Below are 26,529 nucleotides of genomic sequence, written 5' to 3' on the forward strand. Positions count from 1 at the left end.
GAATCTAATGAGGCCTAAACAGTTAGTTTTAATCTATGTCAATTCCTAGAGTGTCTGATCCCTTTTCTCCCACCTGACTTCTCAGGTCAATATTTCAAAGCACAAAGGTTAAATACTGAAATGTCCTCATACAAAATATAAGATACACCAGGAGACAAACCAAATGACCACAGTTCTCCTCCCCAAGATGTCTCCAGAGCGAATAGATCTGGGCCTTGTATGTGCCACTTGGGAACTGCTGTCACAGCAATTTCCACCCCACCATTTTGCCACACATCTGTGCCGCCTGGCAGTTAAGGTAAATCTCTTGATAGAGAAGCCTTACTTTCCTCCACCTACCCCGATCCTATCTATCCTGCTAGGCCTGCTCAGACCCTACCTCTTCCAAGTCATCTCCAGTCTCTTCCCCTAATCACCAGCTCCAGGATAATCTTCCAAATCCCTCCATAAAGTCTTTCATCAATCACCATCTGGCTCCTTTGCAGTGATCAGTACAGTGCCAGTCACTGCCCAAGCACATGGACCAATTATGTACGCCCCAGGGAATTGATTGTCCTACCTCCTATTTGTTTGATTGGCATGTTATGATCACAGAAGTCAAATAAACTGAAGGAGCACTGTCATGTAAATTATACGAAATACACTTCCTAGACACATTCCAGGATTTTGGTGTAAGAGAAGTCTCCAGGGGCTTGGGATGTGGCTCAAGCAGTAGCGCGCTCGCCTGGCATGCGTGCGGCCCGGGTTCTATCCTCAGCACCACATACAAAGATGTTGTGTCCGCCGAGAACTAAAAAATAAATATTAAAAAAAAAAAATTCTCTCTCTCTCTCTCTCTCTCTAAAAAAAAAAAAAAAAAAAAAAAAAGAGAGAAGTCTCCAATGAACCCAAAAGACCAACTCTTGCGAGGTCCCCTGCAGCACTAACCAGGGCCTCCTCCAAAGCTGCCTACCCATACAAATCCTGCCTTTGTTGATTAGCCTACTACAAAATATGGATATACTAAAGCCTTAATCTGATCAGGCTGCTATAACAAAATATCATAAACTGGGTAGTTTATAAACAACAGAAGTTTATTTCCCAGTTCTGGAGAATGGGAAGTCCAAGATCAAGGCAGATTAGGTATCTGGTTACAACCTTACATAACACATGGGGGTAGGGCAGCTCTCTGGGGCCTCTTTATAAGCGCACAAATCCTGAGCCCTCATGATCTAATCAAAAAAGGCCCCACTTCTAATACCATTACAGTGGTAATTAGATTTCAACATACAGACTTTGGGGAGACAAAGTCTGACTGTGGCAAGCAGATAGATATGAACATTTATTAAATAAAATTATCTAGAGGCCTTTTTTGCTAATTTCAAACTCCACAGTCAGCATCAGCATCAGATTCCCAGATACTTCAGCTGTTCCTATGTTAGACAACAGCATTTTTCAGAGAGGAGGGATGTGAGGAATTCTGACTCCTTGCTGCCACTAGGCTAAAATGAGGACAGCATTTGGACTGCTCCCTGAAATTAAAAGGTATCACCTGCCTTGTTAAAAGCATTGAAGCTAGATGGGCTGCTACTGGGACTAAGCTGAAGTGAGGTTATTCATTCTCACGGTTAAGGGTTAGGGCAGGGGTTGTTTCAAACTTATTAACAATCATGTTAAAATGATTTTTGGCTAAGCCTTCCTACTACCCCAAATTATTCAACAAAATGTCATCAAGTCAATCAAGATAATCTATACCATGTGTAACCTCATCTTTAAGTGATTACACTGAAAAAGTTATGAGAGGTAAAATTCTCCTGCAAATTTGAGTTGAGGATCCTGTATTAAATACCCACAATAAATGATTAGGCTAGATTGTCACCTAATCTAGGGAAAATGGTGGTAATCTAAATAGGTTAATCAATAAACTTAGCTGAGCCTCTGTTGTGGCCAAGGCCAATGTTTACACTAATAGTATATAAGATAATTTCACAACCCTTCAGGAACTTAAAATCTAATTAGGTAGTCAGGGCATATACACAAGAAAAATAAACAAATGAAAAGCAAATGGAAAGAGAATGTAGCCAGTCAACTCAAACCCTACTCCACACATGACCTCCAGCGTGTAACTGCCCACAACTATGGCTAGTCAAGGAGCCCTTAACTACACGAGCTTCACCTGTGCCTTTTTGTGTTCCTGCATCATCTATCTCCAATTTCATATCAATTGCTGCCTCCTCTTCCCTGTCCCATCCAGTCTGACTCAGAATTGCCATTCTGTACTCCAGGGGTGCCCTCTCCAAACCTTATCAGGGCACTCGTGACACTGTTCCACAATTGCTCATGTGACTCCTGACTGCACTGTGAATTATTGGGGAGCAAAACTGTTTTCTCCTGTGTTTAGTCCCCAATGGGCACATTATACGCTCAAGAAATGTCCGAATTGATGAATAAATGCCAATCCTGATCTTCCCTCCTAAACATATTTTAACTTTATTTTAAATCTGCCTTTTCTCTATACCTCCAAGGAGACAATACAGTATAGAATGGTCACTGAGTATTTAGCCTCTGAAATCAGACTGATATAGTAACTTTGTTCCATTACTTGTTAGTAAAGTGATAATGAGCAAATTATATAACCCACATATGCCTCAATTTCCTTATTTGTAAAATGAAGCCCCTGGTTCCCTATCACTTTCAGAAAACTGACCTCTTTTGTCACTTTAAGAAAGCCCTTCATGATTTGGCTCCAATTCCCTCGCCCCTCTGCTTACAGCCAAGCCCCAGACTCTCTACTGCCTACAAATCCCTCAATGTGTCCTATTCTCACAGCCCTCCATTCCAGGCTGTTCTATCAAGACCATGATTTCTGCTTGGTCACCTGGATTATTCTTTCTAATCCTTCATCTCTGAACCTAGATGTCACCTCTTCCATGGTTACATCATGGCCTCAAGTGAAACGAAGGCCTCAGTTTAAATCCTAGCTATATCATTTACAGGTAACATGACCCTGAGGGATTAGTTTGCTTCTCTTGGCTTCCTGTTTGCTACCTGTAAAATGGAAATAGAAAGAACCTACCAGGTAGAGTTGCTGTGAGGATTAAACAAAAAGCATCTCCCCCAAGAAAAGACCATAGAGAGTCTTAATACTTGCTAGTTACTACTATTGGCCCTAGGAACTTTCCTAAGCACTTTTAATACTCACATGATGCCTTATAGGAAATAAGAGGTTTACAGCTGTCAAGTAACTGCCCCAAGCATTAACTTCCAACATCAGAGTCAACACTTGAACCCAGAACCTCACAAGCAGAAAAGGTTTGGAAAACAGGATGAGAGTTAGAGAATGTGTGGGGCTTGCTCAAGGACTCATGATCAGTTACTGCTCTATGCTCAACCAGATCTGATTCTAAAGTGATAGCTGAATTGTGATTTGAAAGTCTTATAAACTACAAGCATCATAAAATAAGATTTGGGGAGATAAAAATGGTAAAGTCCTTCAGAGAAGCTGAGAAACCCGGCTTGGTTCCCACCAGTGGATGAAGGAATTCTTTAATTTAGGCAAAAAAAAGGGCAACTATCTTTTTATCTACCTAATTCCCTGTATATAGCTGTATGAAGCAGCTTTGTCACAGTTACAAAAATTCATGAAAATACAAAAACGTAATATTTATGAACACTAAAGAATATATCTAAATGTAACATTTTAAATGATTTATAAAACAAAATGCTGATTCTTACAAATGTGCCATTATTTATATTTTTATTTTTAGAAAGACTTACAAATAGTTCACCAGAATACAATTCTCACATTTCACTTTATAGTTAATTAATTTATGTCCAAAGTGAGTCCTTTTCTATATGGTTTCTGAAAAAGCAAAACACTTTATATTTTCAGTAGAAAAAAATTTACATGTGGAAGTCAAAAACAATACTTTTAGTAAAAATAGATGTCAACCACCATATCTTTTCTTGAGTTCTTCAACAGAATTATCTTTCAATCCTGATTTGTCTATGTGATTGAACAATACATGTGCAACTGAAAGAGAAAAAAAAATCCATTTTAATCTCATTTTCAAAAAAACTAAGCAAAATGTGAACTACAAGAAGTAATCTGATCTGTCAAATAAAAGTTTTTTATATTTTAAAAGCAATAATTAAAATTACTTATAAATTCCAACTCACATATTTAAAAAGCCAACCTGAGAATGAAAATTACAATAATTCAACAATGTTTCTTTCCAAAATATTTTGTTTTAACAGTACAAAATTTCCCTTATATCGTTAATGATATTAACCTTACAGAATAAACTTAATTTATTCTATAACAGCCTAAAAAGTTTTTGCCCTAACAAATATACTTTTTAAAATATTTCTTTTAGTTGTTGATGGATATTTTATTTATTTATATGTGGTGCTGAGAATCAAACCAGTGCTTCACACATGCTAGGCAAGCACTCTGCCACTGAGCCACAACCTCAGCCCCACAAGTATACTTTTATTTACTTAATATTTTTATTTCAATTTTAGATCTTTTTAAAACTTTATATCATTACTATAAATTGAAAATCAGCAATAATATCTATGAAATCACATTTGATGGGCTAGTAATACATTTTTAGATTAAATAATAAAATACATAAATACTAAAGGTTTAAAAAAAAAAAAAAGATTTGTCTATGAATCATAAAATCATCATTCTTACCTGAGTGGTCTATACTCAACTTTGGAAAACATAGTTCATGTGAGAACTATGAACAGCTATTAACGATAATGGCAATATAAATATGGATAACAGCAGCTATCTTCACGGAATGCTTAATTACATGCCAGAACCATTCCAAATGCTTCTCATGTTTAACTTAGCACACAGTTGTGACCCAACCAAGACACAGTTGGTAGGTTGGTCTAAAGAGCAAGCTTACATTCTTCAAGTACACTCTGAACATAATATCACATTAGAGGGACAAGAAATCATTCAACACTTCTATATTAAAAGGCTATTATGTACTAGCACTGAAGCCTACTGACCAAGGTAAACAAAGTTCCTGCTCTCATGGAGCTTTTGTTCTGTTAGGGAAAAAGAAATAATAAACATATACATGAAACACTCTCAGTTATGTGTTAGGAAAAAAAAAAAATCAAGCAGGATTAGAAAACAAAGTGAGGGGCAATGATGGGAGGTGGACAGTCATTTTAACCAGAGTTGGTGAAGAAAGTGTCTGTGAGGTGAAACTCAAAGAAGCCAGGAAGCACCAAGGTGAAAAAGACACGTAGGAAAGTCTAAATTCTAGGCTGAGGGAACGAATATAAAGTCCCTGAGATTAAAGTAAGTTTGGCAGTTTAACATATTAAAAGATGTAAAGCCAGCAAGTTGGGGGTGGAGTAATAAAAAAAAAAAAACATGGCAGCCCGGCATTGTGGTACACGCCTGTTATCCCATTGGCTCCCAGGCTGAGATAAGAGGAGTTCAAAGCCAGCCTCAGCAATCACAAGGCACTAAGCAACTCAGTGAGACCCTGTCTCAATAAAACACAAAATAGGGCTGGGGATGTGGCTCAGTGGTTGAGTGCCCCTAAGTTCAATCCCTGGTCTCCACCTGCCCACCCCTCGCCAAAAAAAAAAGAACAAATGGCAGATGATGAGGTCAGAACAGCAATAATAGTGACATATCTGGGATTTCACGGAATGGTTTTGGTTAACTAAAAATAAAGCAGAAGCTTTAGGATTAAATTCTATTTTTAAAAAAATCTCTAAATTACATGTCCACTTTCCAAAGTACAAGAGTATTTTTCTTATTAAGAATCATTTATTTCGGGGTAAAAATGGGAGTTCATAACCCACTTGAATCAAAGTGTGAAATATGATATATCAAGAACTATGTAATGTTTTGAACAACCAACAATAAAAATTAAAAAGGAAAAAAAAAAGAATCATTTATTCATTTCTAGAAATAAAGAGTAAGAAAAGGAATCAAGTATGTTTAATATAGGAGTTATCTAAAAATGATACACTGAGCTTTTGCTAATTTTTAAAATTAAAAAAGAAAAAAAACTGATTAGTCCTATATTTGATTTTGCTTTTCCCTGAAACCAGTATATAGCCCAAAATGAAGTTTTCACAGTTCGATTTTACTTTAATTAAGATTTCCCAAAACTGACCCTTCATGCCAAAGACTGACATGTGAAAATAAATAAGAGATGTGAAAATACAAAAGGGACATAATTCTTCAAGCTCATTACCTGCCATTCTTTACCCCTCAAATCTATAATCCAGTCACAGTACATTTTTAATTCTCTGAACTTTGCTCTTTCCTGCCTCAGTACTTCTAGCATGCATCATTCCCTTAGTCCAGAACTCTTCCCTACTCCTTCATCTAACTGACTCCTGAACTTCTTTGAAAATTTAGCTGAAACAAACTCAAGAAAATAAATTATCTCCCTCAAAATGGATTAGACATTAGGCCCATACTGGCCCAACAGTTACATGTTCCATGATGGCAAGAATTCAACTATTATGCCACATACCACACTTCTAAGAAGAGCCCAGAAGTGGACGGTCAGGGTTCAAATCCTGGGTGTTTCTTTAACTATGTGACCTTGGTCAAATTCCTTAACCTCTCTACTGGACAGTTTTTTCTTCTATAAAGAACAAATGGCATATCTTATATACAGACATATGATAAATTGTGGTATAAAGGTGTATTAAGAATTGTAATGCAAAAAATAATAATGAGAGCTCATGTAAAAAAATGTAAAATAGATTTGACTATTTTGACAAATGTAAAATCATTTGACTTAATATTTTCATTACTTGTATATATAAACACTTATATATTTATTCTTAAAGAAAAGAAAGAACAAATGCCTGGCCCATTAATTAAAATTATAATTTTAAAAATGAAAATTAATTAAATTTTTAATTAAAATTAAAAACTAAAAATATAATTTTTAAAAATTAGTTGCCTGTAATCCCAGCAATCCGGGAGACTAAGGCAGGAGGATCACAACTTCAAGGCCAACCTCAGCAACTTGGCTAAGCCCTGTCTCAAAATAAAAAATAAAAAGGTCTGGGGAGGTGGTTTGGTGGTTAAGCACCCCTGGGTTCAATCTCTAGTACAAAAAAAAAAAAAGAAAAAAGAAAAAACACCAGAGAGAACAATAATAGCAATAATAGTACCTACACTTGCTACTACTGTCAGGATTAAAAATACAATTTTAATTGTACTTAATTTAACTGCACTTCAATTAACAACTTAATGTAATTATAATTAACTTACATGTAATTGCATACACCTTGTAAATAAAGTCTGTTGTCATTCTTTGAACAGTAAAGGAACATATAAGAATAACTAGAAATAGAAAAACCTTTTAGAACTTACTCTTTTTCTCAGATTCTGACATAAACATTACTGCCATATCAAACCTTTTTAGTTCAGAAAGTCTTTGTAAGATTTCAAAAATAAGTGATGGCTTTTCTTTCCTGAAATAATCCAAAAAATAAAAACCAATAATCAGTTAAAAGTAACTCATTTAATTCTGTTTACTAATACAATATTTCTAATTATACACAAATAAGATTGTCACTTTTTATATTTTCCCTGGATACTGTTTATATTTTAAGTCCCCAAATGATAAAATTTCTCAAAATCAGCCAAAGAAATTATAATATTCTTAAATGAGAGCTTAGTAGAGAGAAACCATTATTCTAACGCTGGTCATTTCCACATCCTACTTCTCTACAAAAAAAATTAAATCCATGGCTGGAGTTGTGGTTCAGCAGTAAAGTGCTCACCTAGCATGTGCGAGGCACCCTGGGTTTGATCTTCAGTACCATATAAAAATAAATAAAATAAAGGTACTGTGCTCAACTACAACTAAAAAAACAGAAAAAAAAAAAAAAAAAAAAAAAAACACATTTTCCTCCCACTTAAGCTTTCACCCTTTTGTCTATACTTGTCATACCTTTATAACTTCTGTAATGTTAAAATTTACTAGAAAGTTAATTATGCTATGTATAAAATATTAATGTCAAAGAATGAATTTTCCAAATCACAGTATTACAATATGAGAGCATAATTAAAATATTCAACTTACTCAATGTAAAAGTCATGCAGAATTTTAATGATTTGGTTGAATATATCTGGATCTAGATTCTTCTGAAACAACTTAGGATACAATGATGGTTCAATTTGCTTGGGAAAAACAGAAAATTAAATTGTGGCAACATTCACATTGCACAAATTATAAACTGTTTAAATAAAAGTAGTTAGAATAATTATAGGGCTGGGGTTGTGGCTCAGCGGTAGAGCGCTTGCCTAACATGTGCGAGGCCTTGGGTTCGATCCTCAGCACCACATAAAAATAAACAAAATAAAAGTATTATGTACAACTAAAAAATAAATATTAAAAAAAAGAATAATTATAATGCATTAATATCTAATAAATATAAATGGGACCACATTTAAATGCAATTCTGAGAGAACAACAAACGATAATCTGTTTCAGTAACGGGAAAAAAAATAATCAAATGAACATACAGACACCACTCTACAAGGGACAACCTGTACTTTCAAAGAGGAAGAACTAGATAGAACTAGAAATATTTAAAAGGAAAATTAAATGAGATAACAAATTTGAAATGACAGTTTATTACCTAATTCTAAGGGAGCTAGATACTATCATTATACTTGAAAAACACTATGTTAATCTATTATTCAGTTCTATTATTATTAAGTTCTATTCTAATCTATTATTTAGTGCTTTTTAATCATAAGAACTAAAGTTCTTATGATTCAATTCTGTATCTTGGAGCAAGTAAAAACTCATTTGTTTTCAGGAAAATAATTGTCTAAACATTGCGAATTACTTGACACACAGAAGTCATTCAATGTATTTCAGCTTGAAGGATGAAAGATTAAGCATAAGCTATATGAGAAATAAAATTACACTGAGTTATTTTAGACATTAGAATTTAACACAGAACCTATTTCCAAAGTTAAAAACCAAGGTTTCCTGGTTGCAAATATTTTAAAATGTTCTGGCAAGATGATGATATGTATTAAGCAAGGGGAGAAGCATTTTCTAATATTATGTCATTCAAAAAGCAAATATTATAGCACTATTATAAAGTTCTTAGACCTTTTACTTCCAAGAATTACTAGCTTCCTCTCTCTTACCTTTAAATACTGATACAACATATCTGGAGAACCTTTCAGTTGTCTGAAATCAGATTCAAGCTGGAATGAGTTGGCAGGAACTGGAGGCAGAGCAGATGTGACAAACTTAGCAGGTACTTGTTCTCCCTTTATAGAAATCTTCTCACTCAAAGACTGGCTAATGTCCTGTTTCAAACTGACTCGAGGTCTGAAATATTTCAGAGGCACCAATCAAACAATTAGAAATGAATCATAAATAGTCAAAGCTCAATAAAGAAAATTGCACTAGAGATTTTTAAGTTTCTAATGTATTAATGTTATTTATTTGTATTCTACAGGTATTAAATTCTTTTGACTAATAATATATATATAGATTTGAAAAAAAAAAGACTATGCCCTTGCAAATTTTCATATTCTAGCTATACAATGACTATTCTCATCTGTTAGGTCACTAGCCTGGTCAGCCTTTGAGAACACCATCTCTACTGCAGGACTGCATCAAAAAAAATCTCACAACTCAGCCTTTCAGAAATACAAGCATTTCTAAGAAGAAAATGCTTCTTCCTTTTGTTTTACAAAAGCTACCCAATTTATATTCCCACCAATCCATATTATCTCTTCAAGTAAAAGTATCACTAACGTTCAAAGTTTAAAATAAAACAAAAAAGTGAAAATTCACAGGTTTGCTGAATGGCAATGTAAGACTATCTATAAGATCATATGTGGGCTTGGATTATGGCTCTGTGACAGAGCACTTGCCTAGCACCAGGATCCTCAGCACCACATATAAATAAATAAATAAATAAAGGTACATCAACAACTAAAAAAAAAATTATATGTAATACTAAACAGTAACCCAAAATAAACCTAATCAGTCTGTATCATCTATATTTTTATATTCAGGAAACTCATGGAATTATTTAATCCCAAATTTAATTCCAAAATTTAAAGAGTGCCCAACCGTCTTCAATATTAATAGGTATAGAAAATAGGGGCTGGCCTTCATTAGATGAATGTATAAAAAAAAATTGTGGCATATATACACAATGGAATATTACTCAGCAATTAAAAAGAATAAAATCATGACATTTGCAGGTAAATGGATGGAGTTAGAGAAGATAATGCTAAGTGAAGTTAGCCAATACCAAAAAACCTAATGCCGAATGTTTTCTTTGATGTAAGGAAGCTGATTCATAGTGGGATAGGGAGGGGGAGCATGGGAGGAATAGACAAAACTCTAGGTAAGGCAGAGGGGTGGGAGGGGGCATGGGATAATTAATGATGGTTGAATGTGATGATCATTATTATCCAAAGTACATGTATGAGGACACAAATTGGTGTGAGTATACTATGTATACAACCAGAGATAAGAAAAATTGAGCTCTCTATATGTAATAATATTTGTAATGCATTCCGCTGAAAGAAAGAAAGAAAGAAAGAAAGAAAGAGAAAATAGGGGCTGAGACTGGGGCTCAGTGGTAAAGGGCTCGCCTAGCATGTGCGAGGCGCTGGGTTCGATCCTCAGCACCACATAAAAAGAAATAAAAAACAAAGGTATTGTGTCCAACTACAATTAAAAAATATATATTTAAAAAAAAAAAGAAAATAAAGGTAATATCTTGGGCTAGTTTTGTGGCTCAGTGGTATTGCACTTATCTAGCACGTGTGAGGCACTGGGTTTGAACTTCGGTACCACATAAAAAAATAAGTAAACAAAATAAAGGTATTATGTCCAACTACAACTAAAAATATTTTTAAAAAAAGAAAAGTAGAATCTAAATTCTGCATTTTTTTATGGATCTTCCTTTAAAAAATTAAAATTTTTTGTTCAATTAAATAGTAAAATATATACACTGAAGTTCTAGAAAAGAAAATCAACAAAATCAATTTGATTAAGGCACTTTCTTATATCTACATTATCTCTGAAAACTGTGCTCCAATAAAGGAATAAGTGATTACTGTTAAACAAAATGTTTCTCACTGTAAAGACAAATAAAAGAAAATTAGAACCTAAAGTGAGACAGTTCAAAAAACTGCAGTAAGTCAAAAGTCTTCTTAGTAATATCAATTTTCTACTGGAATTACTGTCATTCTAGATGATTAGCAAATAACAGTACTTCTACTCACGGCAAGGCTGAAGTATCATTGATTTCTTCTATTTTCAAAACTTTTGCTCGTGGAGTATCACTTGGGGGCAAAAGGTCATCTTGGCTTGAATTCTTTTTACCAGCAGTGCCTGTGGCTGCTATTACGTTTGCTAGATTAATAGGATTACCCTCTGGAGCAGCAGCAGTAGTGCTATCTGGCACATCAATAGTCTGTATCAAATTACCAGTTTCTTCAATAATAACCTTCTTGAGTGGTTTCTAAAACAATTAAAATCAATTCTTTAAATCAACATATTAGCAGTTTCCCATTTTAAGGTCACAAGTTAAAAGATGCTGTGTTCTTACAGCTAATATCCCAGTTGTAAGTAAATTTAATTTGGTGGCTAAACAGACTTAGGAATTACACTCTGAGAATACAAAGAATAAAAAGCTATGCACCTCTCCTACACAAGATTAAAATGGAAAAGAAAGACACAAATGCATAAGTAATTCCGAGGGAATGGATGTGCATAAAAGAAGAAAGCACAAAATGCCAAGAGAATTCAGAAAGGAAAAGTAAACAGTGGAATCAGGGAAGCCTTCACAGAAGGAAACAGCACAGGGGAATGGCCAAGGGCAAGGCTGCTACAAGTCCAAGGGCAGGGAAGCAGTCCAGTGTGGCTGTCACAAGGGCAGAGGTGGTACAAAAAAAGCCTGAGAGGCTGCTTAAGGACAGTTAATACAGATACCTATGTGCCATGTCAAGGAGTTTGGACTTGATTCTTGAGGCAATAGAGCAAAGAAAATATATTAACACAACACCAGCACGGTTTAACTTGAGGCAAGTAGAACAAGGAAAGACAATAACACATTGTATCTGAAACAGACTAACTACAATCTCTGCATATGTAGTAGATGAATTAAACCAGCCCTGGATTATAGATTTGCCAAATAATACTTACAAAATTGGTCAGTGTTATCCATAATGGTTTTCTAATTTAAAATAAATGGCATTCACTATTTACTTTGATCATTACAAGTATCAAATATTTTCAATTTCTCTTATACTTATGGTATTATTTTATATTTAGTAAAACAAAACACTATTCTTGACTATATCATCACACCAGACATTAAGGAGCTACTACTATACCACGAGGGGTATTTGAAAATAAAAAAGGCAAGAAAGCTCCTTCTAAAATTGACAAATATTGATAAACAGTTGTAGCTATAGTAAAATAGTTCACTCTATTTTTGTATAAATTCCAAATCTGATTTTAAAGAGAAAAACTTAACATGCTCATACTGTTCATTTCAAATGCATAGTTGAATTATAAATGATAAATTATGAGTATTAAAAACTTCTGACAAATTACATTCAATGTCAAAACTAGACATTCCATTAGCATGGCTAAGAGCTAATGGTAGCAACTAAGTGTTTCTACATAAAAAAAAGCTAAAAAGCAAATTTGAAACACAATCCTCTTGGCAATTCTGTTTTAAAGGACAATTATATTAAGGCCTTTTCCTTGATGATAACTGTATCAATCAGTTTTCTATTAAGACATTGACCAAGAATGGACATGTGTTAGTATTAAAAATGTATAAATATACAATAAATTCTACTATGTATAATTATAACATGCTAATTAAAAAGTCGATTTTGAAAAATAAAAGAATAAAAACTAGACAATAATTTCTGACAAGCAACAGTATGAATTAAGTCATTGTGGTCCATTTAAAGCCAAATTCTTTCCTTGACAAGACATGTATAAACATGATTCTAATTAATGTTTTTCTTAATGGTCTCTAACCCATGTAGACCAATAGGTTCTGAGAGTCACTGAGGGCCACTGATGACAGGGGCAGAGGTTGCAGGTAGAGTATGCTGGTTATAGTTGTAAACCATAAGATACTTTTACTGAAAGAAAAAAAAAAAAAAACTAAGAAAATATAAAAGGTTTAATCCACTCCTTTTTAAAAACTATGGCTCAGAAGTATAACATTTATTTAGTTCTGTATTTTGGCCATTTCAAGGGAAAATAAAGAACAAACTGTAAGTCAAAGAGATAATGGGTCCAGGGAGAAAGGTGAACTTTTGACGTGGAGAAACAAAAGTGTTTTTGTTTTTGTTTTTTAAATAACTAAAAAAAAAAAAAATAGTTTAGCAGATCAGGAAAAACTTTGATTTACTACCACCTAATAGGCTCCTGTGGGTCCCTGGTGAGATTTGCTGAAAGTACTCCCAGGCTCCCAGGCCCTGAAGCAAACTCTCCTGGCCTATCCTCTCACTTGAATAACCCAAGGCACACACACTCTCTCTCTCTCTCTCCAACATCCCACACTACTTCCCTTCATATAAACTAATCTGAGTTATTCTACATTTAAGGAGAAAACCCAAAAATAATAGGGTTTAGATAACTTGTTTAAGATTTCAAAGTTTATAAAGTGGGGCTCAAATCAAGTCTCAAAGGTATTATACCAAACTTCTAACTTCTGTTTTTTTAAATAATCATTGCCCATTTATTATCGTAGAGATCTATTATAAAAATAAACGGCAATTATTTCCCTTCTCAGTAGGATACTAATTTTCTTTGTTAGATTATTTATAAAATACTTTACTACCAGCTCTCTTATTTCATAAAGATTTTGAGATACTGTCACAGAATAAATTCATGCTACATTTTCATAATTATTAATATAAACTGATTTTTAAAGTCAAGGAGAGGAGAACCTAACAAATTAATGAAAGTTATTCAGGTATAATCGTCATGAGACATTACATATACTGATACTTGATTTATCCTATGGCAAAATCTTTATAATTATGGACAGCAATACTATCAAAGGACTTTTTTAAGTGTGCAAATTAATTTTCGTGAAAAAGCCTTATAAAGATGTAAGTTTCCAGGAATGGTGGCACACACCTGTAATCCCAACAACTTGGGAAGCTGAAGCAGGAAGATTACAAGTTTCAGGCCATCCTTAACAACTTAGTGAGACCCTCAACAACTTAGCAAAACTCTGTCTCAAAATTCAAAAAATAAAAAGAGCTGGGGATGTAGCTCAGCGGTAAAGCACCTGGGTTTAATCCCCAGTACCAAAAAAGAAAAAAAGATGTGAAAGTTTAAATCATATTTACTAAAAAAGAACAGAATAGCAGCAAATGAATATAATACACGAAACAATTAATACAATATAATACACAGAAACAAAGAATCATGCCTGGCACTTGAAACACATGAAACCAGTATTAGCCAGAAAATACATGAATGCAAACACAGCAGGAACACTGGGAAAGTATTAAATTAAGAAATCAACTATCTGAAGTTTGTTTTGCTATATTCATATAAGATATGAATATAGCAAAACAAACTTCCTGTCCTTTATAAAAGGGGGATAAAAATACCTGCTCAAACTTCCTTATAAAATTATTATTTCTAGCAAAGACTCATCCATGAATAACTGTTACTTCTGTGGGTCAGAGAAAGGATCTTTATCAGTAATGGGCACATAATAAGGTTTTTGGGTAAAGAAACTTTCAATTTCCCTGATCTGGTTGGTGGTTTTATGTGTGTTCACTTTATAATTATTGAGTCTTAATTTTTGTTGTGTGTTTTTTTGTATGTATTTTATATCTTACAATTTTGATTTTACAAACACATATACTAAAAGTACTATATAAATGTTAGAAATTACCACTGAGTCACATCACACATATATAACATATATGTTTGCCTTAAATGAATTCAACTTTAGAGGTTCAATATAGACCTGCTAAATTCATGCTACTCTTTCTGTTCCAATATTACAGGGAAAAACTAGCCTTGTTGGACTTAATGATAAACTACAGTATGCCCAAAATAATGTGCAAGCTATTGCAATGAGAACTCAACCCCAGAAAAAAAGAGTAATAAAATAAAAAACACTTTATTGCTACAAAATGTGAAACTGGCCAGGTGCACTGTAATCCCAGTGGCTGGAGAAGTTGACACAGGAGGATCTCAAGTTCAAAGCCAACCTTAGCAACTCAGCAAGACCCTGTCTCTAAATAAAACACAAAAATGGGCTGGAGATGTGGTTCAGTGGTTAAGCGCCCCTGGATTCCATCCTTAGTACCAAAGAGAAAAAGAAAATATGTAAAATTTTTATAAGAAAATTGTGTAAAGATATTTAAATAAAATACTAAATTAAGTTACTCTAGAAATCTAAACATTTGAATTTTCTCTAATTTTATTATGCCAATAATCCTAGGAAGCATTTCTTTAAGATTCTAAAAATAACTCAGGAAAAAGCTTTCAACATTTTTTTTTTTAGTTTGTTTTTTCAATAGTTTGCTTCTAATTCTATTAATAAAACACAGATATTTAAATGACAAGGAAAAAAAGTGCTTTACTTACAACTGATCCAAGATGAGGTGGATTATCAATGGGTTTTACCACATTTTGTCTTTGTGTGGAATCAAGAAAGACATCATCCCAGTGTCCTTTCTCAATTAATTCCTTCAAAATAAATTTGAATTTTGAGTTAATTATGTAACCAATATATGAACTTGTGTTTCAGAAAATATGACTATACTGAGGTGAAAGAAATACCTTTTTAATTCTAGAAAGTTCAGTTACTGCTTGCTTATTTCCAGGCTCCAGAAGTAACACAGTTTCAAAATCTAAAGTGAATTAAAGAAAAACACAACAAGGGAGTAAAAATATTTAATTAAGTTCAAGACATGATACATTTAGTTAGTAATCCCATTTTTGTCTCAAGAAGTTTTTTTCACTCAGTACACTAGGTAACAGGTGAGCAATAATAAAGACATATTTACTATGTGCTGCTCTATTTATTTTATATGAAATTTCATGTAACCTTCACTATAATTTCATTTTACAGATAATACAACTGAGGCCTAGACAACATTGAATTTACCAAAGCTCATGCTGCTAAAGAAGATAGAGTAACTTACCAAACAAAACAGAATTAGAAAATTCCCTACCCTGAAATGGATGCAGTTAGAAAAGATAATGCTAAGTGAAGTTAGCCAATCCCAAATAAACAAATGCCGAATGTTTTCTCTGATATAAGGAGGCTGATTCATAGTGAAATAGGGAGAGGGAACATGGGAGGAATAGACGAACTCTAGATAGGGCAGAGGGGTTGGAGGGAAAAGGAGGGGGCATGGGGTTAGAAATGATGGTGAAATATGATGGGCATTATTATCCAAAGTACATGTATGAAGACACGAATTGGTGTGAATATACTTTGTATACAACCAGAGATATGAAAAACTGTGCTCTACATGTACAATAAGAATTATAATGCATTCCACTGTCATATATAAATTAAAAAAAAGATAAAAATAGATCATGTTAAGACATTGGTTAGAAAAAAAGCGCTGTTTGCATTTTCAGCACCAGGGACTTCAATATTCCCAAAGCAAAGGGGGTGGGAGGAATTACTAACACTGGCAAAGTAGATTTTGTCAGCAATGTTTGGTGAATACTTTGGAGGAGAAGGAGCTTCCAGCATTGTGACTTCTGTTCTTCTCAGGCAACTCCACTGTTTTCTCTTAAATTAGCATCCATTGCTCTTTTAAATATTATGTGGTGGGGAAAGTGTCTATATTGCATCTGTTCATCTAAAACTATGAATTGCTTTTATCACTGATTTCTAAAATACACCTGCACATAAAAGTTTGGGACAATTATTTTATTTCTGTCTCAACCTTCCATCAGATAAACTCTTCAAACACAAAATCATTACCTTTAAAAAAAATGTCTCTCAACAAGTATGGACTTCTCTGATTTTTAAATTAAATGCTTCTTACAGAAAAAAAGAAACAAAGAAAGAAAATTCCCTACCCTGGATTATCACTCAGCCTTAAGAAGGAATGAAATTCTAATACAAACAACAACATGAATGAAAGATGAAGATGAGTTAAGTTAAATAAGCCAGATGAAAAGAGACGTATACTATTACAATTCTACTACTATCAGAAATTTAAAATAGTTAAATTCATAGAGAAAATAGAACAGTGGTTACTAAAGATAGAGGGTGAGGAGAATGAAGAGCTATTATTTAATGGGTACAGAAGTTTAGAATGGGGTGATAAAAGTTCTAGACATGGACAATGGTGTTAGTTGCATAATACTGTAAATACTTGATGCCAAACTATACACTTAAAATGGTTAAAATAGTAAATCCACTTTTATATATAATTTATTTAAAAAAAAAACAGAAAACACTCATGGGTTGCAGCAAAAGCCAGATTTGAAGAGGAACTGCAATTAAAGTGCACAAATCAGAAAATTGAAAAAAGGCTGAAAATCAATTACAAAAGTATTGACCTCAAGAAGCTAAAAAAACAGCAAATTAAACCCAAAAAATAAAGAGCATAAATAAAAAAATTTAAAAATAAACACAAAGGAATCAAATCAATTCTTTGAAAAGACTAATAAAATGAATATCTGAGACAAGATTATAGAAAAATAAGAGGAAAAAAGCATAAAAAATAAAAAGGAATATCACTAAAGCCCTCACATTATCCTCCATCCCCTATCTACTGATTCTTTTTTTATTATTATTATTCCTGCCTTATTTTTACTTTTCCTTGTCATTTATAATCCAAAATTTTCAATAACATTGATTGGTAATTAGCCAAGAGAGTAGTATAAAGTAAAGACTAATTGGGTGCACTATGGAAGGTATGGTCCTTCAAACCTACTCATAAGCACAACTGTACAGAAAAAAAAAAAAAACAAAACCTTTCTTAAGTTTAGCATCTTTGAACCATGGGAAAGCAACAAAAATCCCTGCTTTACACTTTGGGAGTCTCATCAGGATGAGTGTGTACATAAAGTTTTACCTTGTTTGGCCTCATTTATCTTTCCCAAAAATGTTCTTGCAGTTCCTCTTCTAGCAAAAGCTTTGGAGTAAGAGCCATCTAATAAAATGGCTTGTGTGCAGTCTCTTTCAGCTTCTTCATATCTATTGAACATAATAAAATTATCAACTGGAAAACATGCAGCTTACAGAAAATTTTCATAAAACTGAGTTTCTAATTAAAAAAAAAAAAAACACATATCTAATTTCAATTACGAATTCCCACATCTGTATTTCAGGAGAAAGACTATTTTTTACATTTTTCATTCTCACTGAATCTTGTAACCATCTGGTAAGGAGGGAGAAGGTACCAAATTAAGGGAAAGTTAGAAGAAAGTCTGCTGGAAAGATGGAATTCACAGTGGTAAAATATAAGCTGAAGTAACAAAAGAGTATCACTGCTGGCAGGTCATCTCCTCTCCAACCCTCAATATGCACAGGTACTATGTTATAATTGGCATTAGTTTCCTCGTAAAATTTCACTAACCTTACCCATAATTTGAGTCGCTTAAGGAAAAACAACCCACAAAAAAGATCTATTATGATAGCCTATCATCTGATATTTTGCATAAATACTACTCAGCCACGCAACTAGTAACAACTCAAATTGGGTTTGGTTCTGTAACAAAAAACTAAAAAAAGCTTCACTCACACACACACACACACACAGAAAGAGAACAAAAAACCCTCAGACCTTCCCATATATTCAAATGACATTAATGAATATTAATTTATTACAAATGATAACAGTACTGTGATTATGTATGAAATATCCTTTTCTTTGGAACAAATATCACAATGTCTGTTATTTTCTATATAATAATTAGGTGTGGGTAGGGAGGCTAAAACAAATACAACATAGAACATATGACCTGTTAAAAACTAGATGAGGAAGCCAGGTATTGTGGTGCACACCTATAATGCCAGCAACTCAGAAGACTGAGGCAGGAAGATCAAGTTCAAGGCCAGCCTCAGCAACTTAATAAGACCCTAACTCAAAATTTTAAAAGGCTAAGGATGTAGCTCAGTGATAAAACGGCCCTGAATTCAATCGCCAGTACAAAAAGAAACGAAATATAGATAATGCATACATGAACTTACATTATTTTCATGACACTCTGGAAAGTTTCATATTAAAAAAAAAAATTCCTATGATTATATTCTTCCCAAGGCCTAAATAAATGCCATCTTACCCTCACAACAACATTCATGAATAAAATATGAATTTCTATTTTGGGCCCCACTTTTAAGAATAAAGTCAAACTCCTTTGCAGAGCACAAAGTCAGAGGCCTGATTCTTAGGCTTCTCTTTGACACTGTCCCCTGCATAACAGTCATGAACTTTCCCATTCCCACACCTTTGATGAATCTGTACTGGGACACTCACCCTGTTTATTCTCCTCACTAACCCATACTACTCTGAGAGCTCAGCTGGGTTTGAGCTCTTTAAGTTCTTCCCATGCATTCTTGCACCTGTTGAGAGCCATCCGTGTGCTATATGTGGACTATACCAGTATTGTAGCCTTTGAATAGGAAAATTTGGTATTTGGGAACTTCCTGTGGCAATCCCATAGGCTAAGATTGCCCAAATAGATGTGAATTTCTATTCAGCTCTACCTGGTCCCACACAGCACTGGAGATGGGGTAAGCTGCTGCAGCCACACAACCTCTCAGAGATGGGTATAACCTGCCAAGATGCCAATCAACTTTTGACTGTAAGACATCACGAAGCAAGACTCCTTCCCAGCTGCCACGATGGGGTTTATGTAGCAGATCTTATCACTGATGACAGGACGCAAGGAGGTGAAGATGCCAAGCCCTACTGCTGCTGCAGGCTCGTGCCAGTGTTTTGTCCACCATGAACTCCCATAGAATAAGTCCCTCACAGCATTAACACAGTATATTCTAATAATTATGGTCACTTTTCCTGTCTCTTCCTCCAAACTCCAAGTTGTTTAAAAAAACTGTATATTTAATATCTGCACACTTAATATCTTCCATAGCACCTACCAGGACAACTGACGGATTCTGGCTCAATAATTGTTTGCTAAATAAATCAGAAAACTTCCAAACAGCCCAATGCAAAGACAATTTAGAAGATAAATATTTAGGAAGCCATTTTAATTGCATATTCAAAAAGTATGTTCTATTATACAGCTGAAGAAAATCCAAAAAATATTTTAAAACTGTAAAGTTTCCACACAAGTAAATTGTTTTTTGACAATGAACTGATGTTAAGCTTTTTTTAAATTGTTAAATATCACTTGTGCACTCCAAGTATAACCTGGATTTAAAAAAATCCCATCTATAAACACCTTTTAGAAGATGTCAGAGAAGATAAACTAATCAAAAACAGAAATAGTAAAGATGATTAGTTCAGAAAACAGTCGTTTCCTACTTCCTTCCTAGTTCCTGAGCCCTACACCTCTTCTAACCATAAGTTCTAAGTGTTCACTCTGCTTGCTCTATTTCAACTCCATCCCTAATCAGCAGTAGGTGAACTCTATGCTAAACCATGTCTTAGCCCAGTCTGTTACAGAGCCATGATTCTACCTTATTTCTGTGACCAACCCTCAACACTATTTCCTATAGCAAGTATCTAATACTATTGGATCCTTTTCCTCTAATCCTATCTCTAAATTTAGATTTTGCTCCCTCTAAGAATAGGACCTACACTGGTTCTTGTTAAATCTTCAAGCACTAGCGTCCTATCCCAAACTTCTGAGCCCATTTCTGATTATTTTACTATCTCTTCAGAGCTTCTGAAGCTCACCATCCATCAACCTCCATTTCACAACCTGCCAGCTCACAGACACTCGACCACTGCAACTCAAGGATGTCTTGCTGAGCTCCTTAACACCATTCACCTACTCATGTAGTCTAGCACCTCTGGAAACCATGTTCTCTAGAAACCTTGGCTGCCCTACCTAGGTGAATTTCTCCTTACTCCCTGCTGGCAGATAAGACTGACTTCACTACTAGTTCTCTCCTCCGACTACCAGTCAACCTTATCAGTCTTTTTGACAGAGTTTGAAGGAACCCAAGCTACAGGCTGGATAACTAAAATAAGAATTATTAAAGTTTGAAAAGTTGTTCCTTTTGATGTTCTTCATCTAGCCTATAATACAAGAGACTCCTTGTAGTAGAGAAAATTTCTAATATTAAGTGTGAATCTAATAGACTTTACAAATAAAAGTAATGTAATTCTTTTCTTTTAAAATTATACTCTTTCTAGCTTGTCATAGTATATTCTACTAACATGACTGTCAACTGAAGCAATAAAACTAATACAGTGCTCTTATAAATGCAAATATAATCCCTCAGCTACAAGAAGGTATTTTTATTGGCATTATAATCAAACCAAAGAATTCAGGCCTTACAATTTTTAAACCAATGCACAATTTTTATCAAATTTTCATAAGCTAATAAGAGATATAATGCTCTTTGACTAATCAACAAAACAACCTATCTCGTTTTAATTTAAATGAAACTAAATACATAACCAAAATTACCTCTGTGACAGAATTCCTAACCTGAGATCCTTTGGTAAAAACTTGGATGGGAAAAAAAATGACAACCTTGTTTTCATTAAACTTTTTAAGTAAAATTTAACTTTCTTTCAATTATAAATACAAACAACCAAGCACAGTAGTAAAAGCAGTACTATAACTCTGTCACCTTTAATCACATATTTTTATATCCTGTTGTAACTGTTATAGATACCTGAAAATATTATTTATGTTGACCACCATTTCACAATCATAGTAGTAATCTGACCTGCTATTTTGTTTGTGATTATACTTCCCTGTCTATAGACACTTCTGTGACATAGCTGGCCTACTCCTGGGCAACTCTGACCCTAGTAGATAGTCAGATGCCAAAGAGTCAGGTCATGAGTTATCACACTAGTAACCTAAACATCTATGTTGCTTTTCGGTATTCCTTATCCACACCTCTTTGATGATCACTATGTATCAAAAAAATCACCCAAAGTCTAGTATTCTTATTCAAACCTTCACATATATGCCTTTTATAATTTTTAATCTGTCTACATTTTAAGTGCAATTTCTCATTCTGTAGTGAGTTAATAACCACAAATTTTAATACTCTTAAAACTGTATTTCAATATAATTGGTGTTCTTTGTAATCCTAGTTGTATAATTATGCACTTCAAAATCATATCCTGAGAATAACATGCAGCCTAGGAAGTCCATGGTACTGGGGAAATTTCTAATCTCTACTTATAACATTTATAGACTCTTTTTATAAATTCTGACACTAGTGTATAAAGTATTATTACAAGAGACACAAAGTGTAAGTTTCTTTCTTATAGATATTTTTCTACAGAGCACTTAACCTGGAACCCCACGCACATTAAAAAAAATGGTTAGTATTACAGGACCAAGTTTTAGTTATTAATGTTATCAACTAGCTGTTTCAATGACAGCAGCTCCCTTTTCTTATACATGTGCATATGCATACAAAAACGCCTCCAAATAAGACTTTGTCATAAGGGTTCTAAGGTTAAGAATAATTTTAAAATCAATGATGCATAAGAACATCCATAAATTACATAATGTAAGACTAAATTGTGTAATGTGAGACTATTAAAAGTGAGAAAAATATTAATAAGAACTAACATTTACTGTATAGAACTATGTTCCTAGTACTATGCCACATGTACAATTTCCCTCCCTTTTTTTCTCTCATTTAGCACTCAAAATTAAATAAATTAAACTTAATTTATTGGTTAGCTAACACGCCAAATTATATTTTCATCCTGAAAAGCATTAAAATATAACCAGTACTTACTTCTGAATCTTCAGATAGGCCATTGCTCGGTTAGCAGGAAGAAGGGCATTAGCACCATCTGCTGCTATTCCTCGAGTATAGCATTCGATTGCTCTTTCGTACTTCCCCTCTTTGAAAAATCCATTCCCCTACGATTTTGGACAGAAGTATACAGAAGAATCAAAAAATATGCAAGAAAAAATAATTGAATTCAAATTTTAAGAAACATTCTAAGGATATCCATCAATATTATGTCAGTAATTAAAGTATATTTTAATTGTTAAAAGCCTAGTTCATGGGCTAGGGTTGTGGCTCAGCTAGAGCTCTTGCCTAGCATATGCAAGGCGCTGGATTCAATCCTCAGCACCACATAAAAAATAAGTAAATAAAATAAAAGTATTAAAAAAAAAAATCTAGTTCATGCCGGGCACAGTGGCGCAGGACTGTAATCCCAACGGCTCAGGAGGCTGAGACAGGAGAAATGCAAATTCAAACCAGCCTCAGCAAAAGCGAGGCGCTAAGCAATTCAGTGAGATCCTGTCTCTAAATAAAATTATACAAAACAGGGCTGGAAATGTGACTCAGTGGTCAAGTGCCTCTGAGTTCAATCCTCTGAGTTCAATCCCCCCCCCCAAAAAAATATATATACATATATATAAAATTCATGAGACTTGTTTTAGACTCTAATTAGTATAGGTTTTCTTTTGCACATTAAGCAAAACCTTTTAATGTACTTCAACACCTTTTGTTTAAAACTTCAGCTATTGTTTCAATTGAAATTCTGAAACTTCAACTATACATCCCAATGTTCTTGGTACTAATGACTGAACCTCATTTAAAAGCAACTCTTTTCTCCTATACATATTTTGCCCACGTGGGCAAAATAACCCAAACCAGGATAATTCAAATACAATTAACAATTTAAGAATGAGGCTATTACAAAGAAAACTGCCATGCAGTTCCTAGCATAAAACCCCCAGCAGAGAAAGGTGATCCCAGAAAGTCCCTGGGCAGCTACAGTCCTGTGCAATGCACAAGGACAAACGTTCATGGGCAGCACTCCTCCAGGCACACAGGGTAAAGTTGGGTCACATCCTTTCTGGCCTCTCTGAATCTCAAGGGGATTGCAGAGGATGGGCAGTAATCCTGACTAATGATCATAGCATGAGCAAGTTCACAGTCACCTTTCTTCCCAAAGCCCCAGCATCTCCTTACAGGCGCTTAGCTTCTAGTGAGCAAACTATTGAGCTGGGCAAGGTATGCCATTTCACTCCCCCACTCCACAGGCCAGTCTGGAATTCCCATGCCTACTGCACAGTGACCTTTGTGTCCTTTTCCTCGTTGCCTACTATCAGCTCAATGTGTAAGCTAAAATTATCAAACTTCAACAGCGAACTATAAACTCCCTACAGCAGCCAGGCCCTAGGCCACGGGCAGCAGATGCAGTACAGACCTAAAGCTCTGAAGCCTCATAGCCCTGCCACTGAAAACCAGTAGAGCTTATTTTTTTTAATGGTGTTACTCTCTTTTCAGAAAAAGGAGGGGAAAAATGTATCTACTATATTACTTTACAGCATTCACCATTATTCTAATTAAATATTATACAAAATGTAAATGTAAAAACACATTTTAATAAAGGCCCAAATGTTATACTGTCTTCGATATATCAGAAACTATGTGAAAGAATTTCATCCTCAATTTCTGTGAAAGAACACTTTACCAGAATTGCACAGACCATTCTCCAGTAACATTAATATGCCTAAATATAAATTAAACCTCATTGCAATGTAACATTTATTTATAATCATTCAAATATCATCATCAATCATTCCATAAATACTTATTAGGAATCCTCTGTGGGCCTATGAAAAGCTATAAAGGCATTAAATTAAATCTCCTCAACTCACGATTTGTATAGGAATTTTACTATGAAGTGGCCCTATGTAAATTAATAAGTTCATTACAAGAATGAGCTGAATTTATTTCTGTTACATTTATAACTACCTATATGTAAATCTATGTTAAAATCCTTATAAGTAGTTTGCTCCCTAAACTTAAATGTTTCTATAGTTATTTTAAAATTTACATATTGTCATCAATTACTCAAATTATGAATTAGTAGGCTCCAGAGGTTTTAGTATATTTAATTTCCAGTTCCTACTCAAGAAGAATTCTAATATAACATTAAAGAAAACAGAAACTCAACTGACACACACAAAATATAAGAGTAGCCAGGCATAATGGCGCACATGCGTAATCCCAGGGGCTCAGAAGCCTGAGGTAGGAAGATCACTAGTTCACAGCCAGCCTCAGCAAAAGCAAGGTGCTAAGCAACTCAGTGAGACCCTCTAAATAAAATACAAAATAGTGCTAAGGATGTGATTCTCAGTGGTTAGTGCCCCTGAGATCAATCCCTAGTACCCACCCCAAATACACACACAAAAAATGTTAAGAGGGGCTGGAGATGTGGCTCAAGCAGTAGCGCGCTCGCCTGGCATGCGTGCGGCCCCGGGTTCGATCCTCAGCACCACATACAAATAAAGGTGTCCGCCGAATACTAAAAAAAATAAATATTAAAAAAAATTCTCTCTCTCTCTAAAAAAAAAAAAATGTTAAGAGTAAACACTCAGCAAAACATTCTTTTTGTGTTGGAACCCCTTTGAATTACCAGATCTTTTTCTGTAATGGCCTGCTGCTTATTTTTCTGTTCTTCAATATGTTTTTTTTCTCCATCAGTTGACTCAGTCACTATAGCAGCTTCCTCTGGATATGAGTTTTCTTTGAATGTTAAAGCCTAGAAGACACAGCAGTCAGCTGAAGTAAAACAAATAATACAAAAAGCATACGTACTTGGTTTTAAAATGTAAATTATTCATATACATTAGAATTGCTATTATATTCAAATAATTGACAAAATATTTTCTACTCAAATTCTCTTTCTACTAATTAAAAAAGGAAAAGTATATATATATATATATATATATATATATATATATATATATATATATATATATACACACACACACACACATACATATATACACATACATACACACACTCATGTATAATGCTTCTTATTCCCAATTAAAATATATAGTGTCCACTAAAGATAGTTGTTCAACTATTTATTCAACAAACATTTTCTGAATTTCTAAACTGGTCAAGCACTATTGTAGGAGTCGTTTTCAAACACAAAGCAGTCAAGTAAGACCACATCAGCTGGGTACAATGGCATGACTGTAATTTCAGTTACTCAGGACACTGAGGCAGAAGCATCACAAGTTTGAGGTCACCCTGGACAACTTACTGAAACCCTGGTACTAATAAAGCAGGGAGGCAGACATAGCTCAATGGTATAATGCTTGCCCAGACTGAACCAGGCCATGGATTCAAACCCTAGTACTTGGGGGGATGGGGAGAATCCACCAAATTTTTCAAATTTAATATTCAATTATTACTTGACCTAAGACAATATACACAATAACACAGTTCACAATTATAATGAAGTTGACATATTTACCAGTAGATTTTATTTGTGATAAGTAATGGTAGTATTTAAAAGCAGATTTTCCCCAATCATTATCACTTTTTTCTCAATGTTTCAAAGATGGCAAAAACAACTGTAAGGTTGATTCAAAGGCAAAC

The 26,529-nt window shown here is 34.1% G+C and overlaps 1 protein-coding gene across 5 annotated transcripts in view; it reads right to left on the reverse strand.

Annotated features, from left to right (window-relative positions):
- Positions 1 to 3,719: 3,719 nt before the first annotated feature.
- The window catches only part of Rpap3 (RNA polymerase II associated protein 3), a 38,525-nt gene continuing 15,715 nt past the window's right edge, over positions 3,720 to 26,529 (reverse strand). For all 5 annotated transcript variants that reach the window (XM_046436237.2, XM_046436239.2, XM_046436238.2 and 2 more), the window contains exons 8-17: positions 25,553 to 25,678; positions 22,906 to 23,033; positions 18,077 to 18,198; positions 15,813 to 15,883; positions 15,618 to 15,719; positions 11,258 to 11,496; positions 9,152 to 9,338; positions 8,070 to 8,167; positions 7,355 to 7,455; positions 3,720 to 4,012 (exon numbers count right to left, since the gene is read on the reverse strand). In XM_046436237.2, the coding sequence (XP_046292193.1) occupies positions 3,927 to 4,012; positions 7,355 to 7,455; positions 8,070 to 8,167; positions 9,152 to 9,338; positions 11,258 to 11,496; positions 15,618 to 15,719; positions 15,813 to 15,883; positions 18,077 to 18,198; positions 22,906 to 23,033; positions 25,553 to 25,678 (1,260 nt within the window). In that variant the 3' untranslated portion in view covers positions 3,720 to 3,926. The remainder of the gene's footprint in view (positions 4,013 to 7,354; positions 7,456 to 8,069; positions 8,168 to 9,151; positions 9,339 to 11,257; positions 11,497 to 15,617; positions 15,720 to 15,812; positions 15,884 to 18,076; positions 18,199 to 22,905; positions 23,034 to 25,552; positions 25,679 to 26,529) is intronic.

Source organism: Marmota monax, unplaced genomic scaffold, assembly GCF_021218885.2.
Source record: "Marmota monax isolate L192 unplaced genomic scaffold, Marmota_monax_Labrador192_F-V1.1 WCK01_AAM20220418_F8-fsc00012, whole genome shotgun sequence".
Classification (NCBI taxonomy): Eukaryota; Metazoa; Chordata; class Mammalia; order Rodentia; family Sciuridae; genus Marmota; species Marmota monax.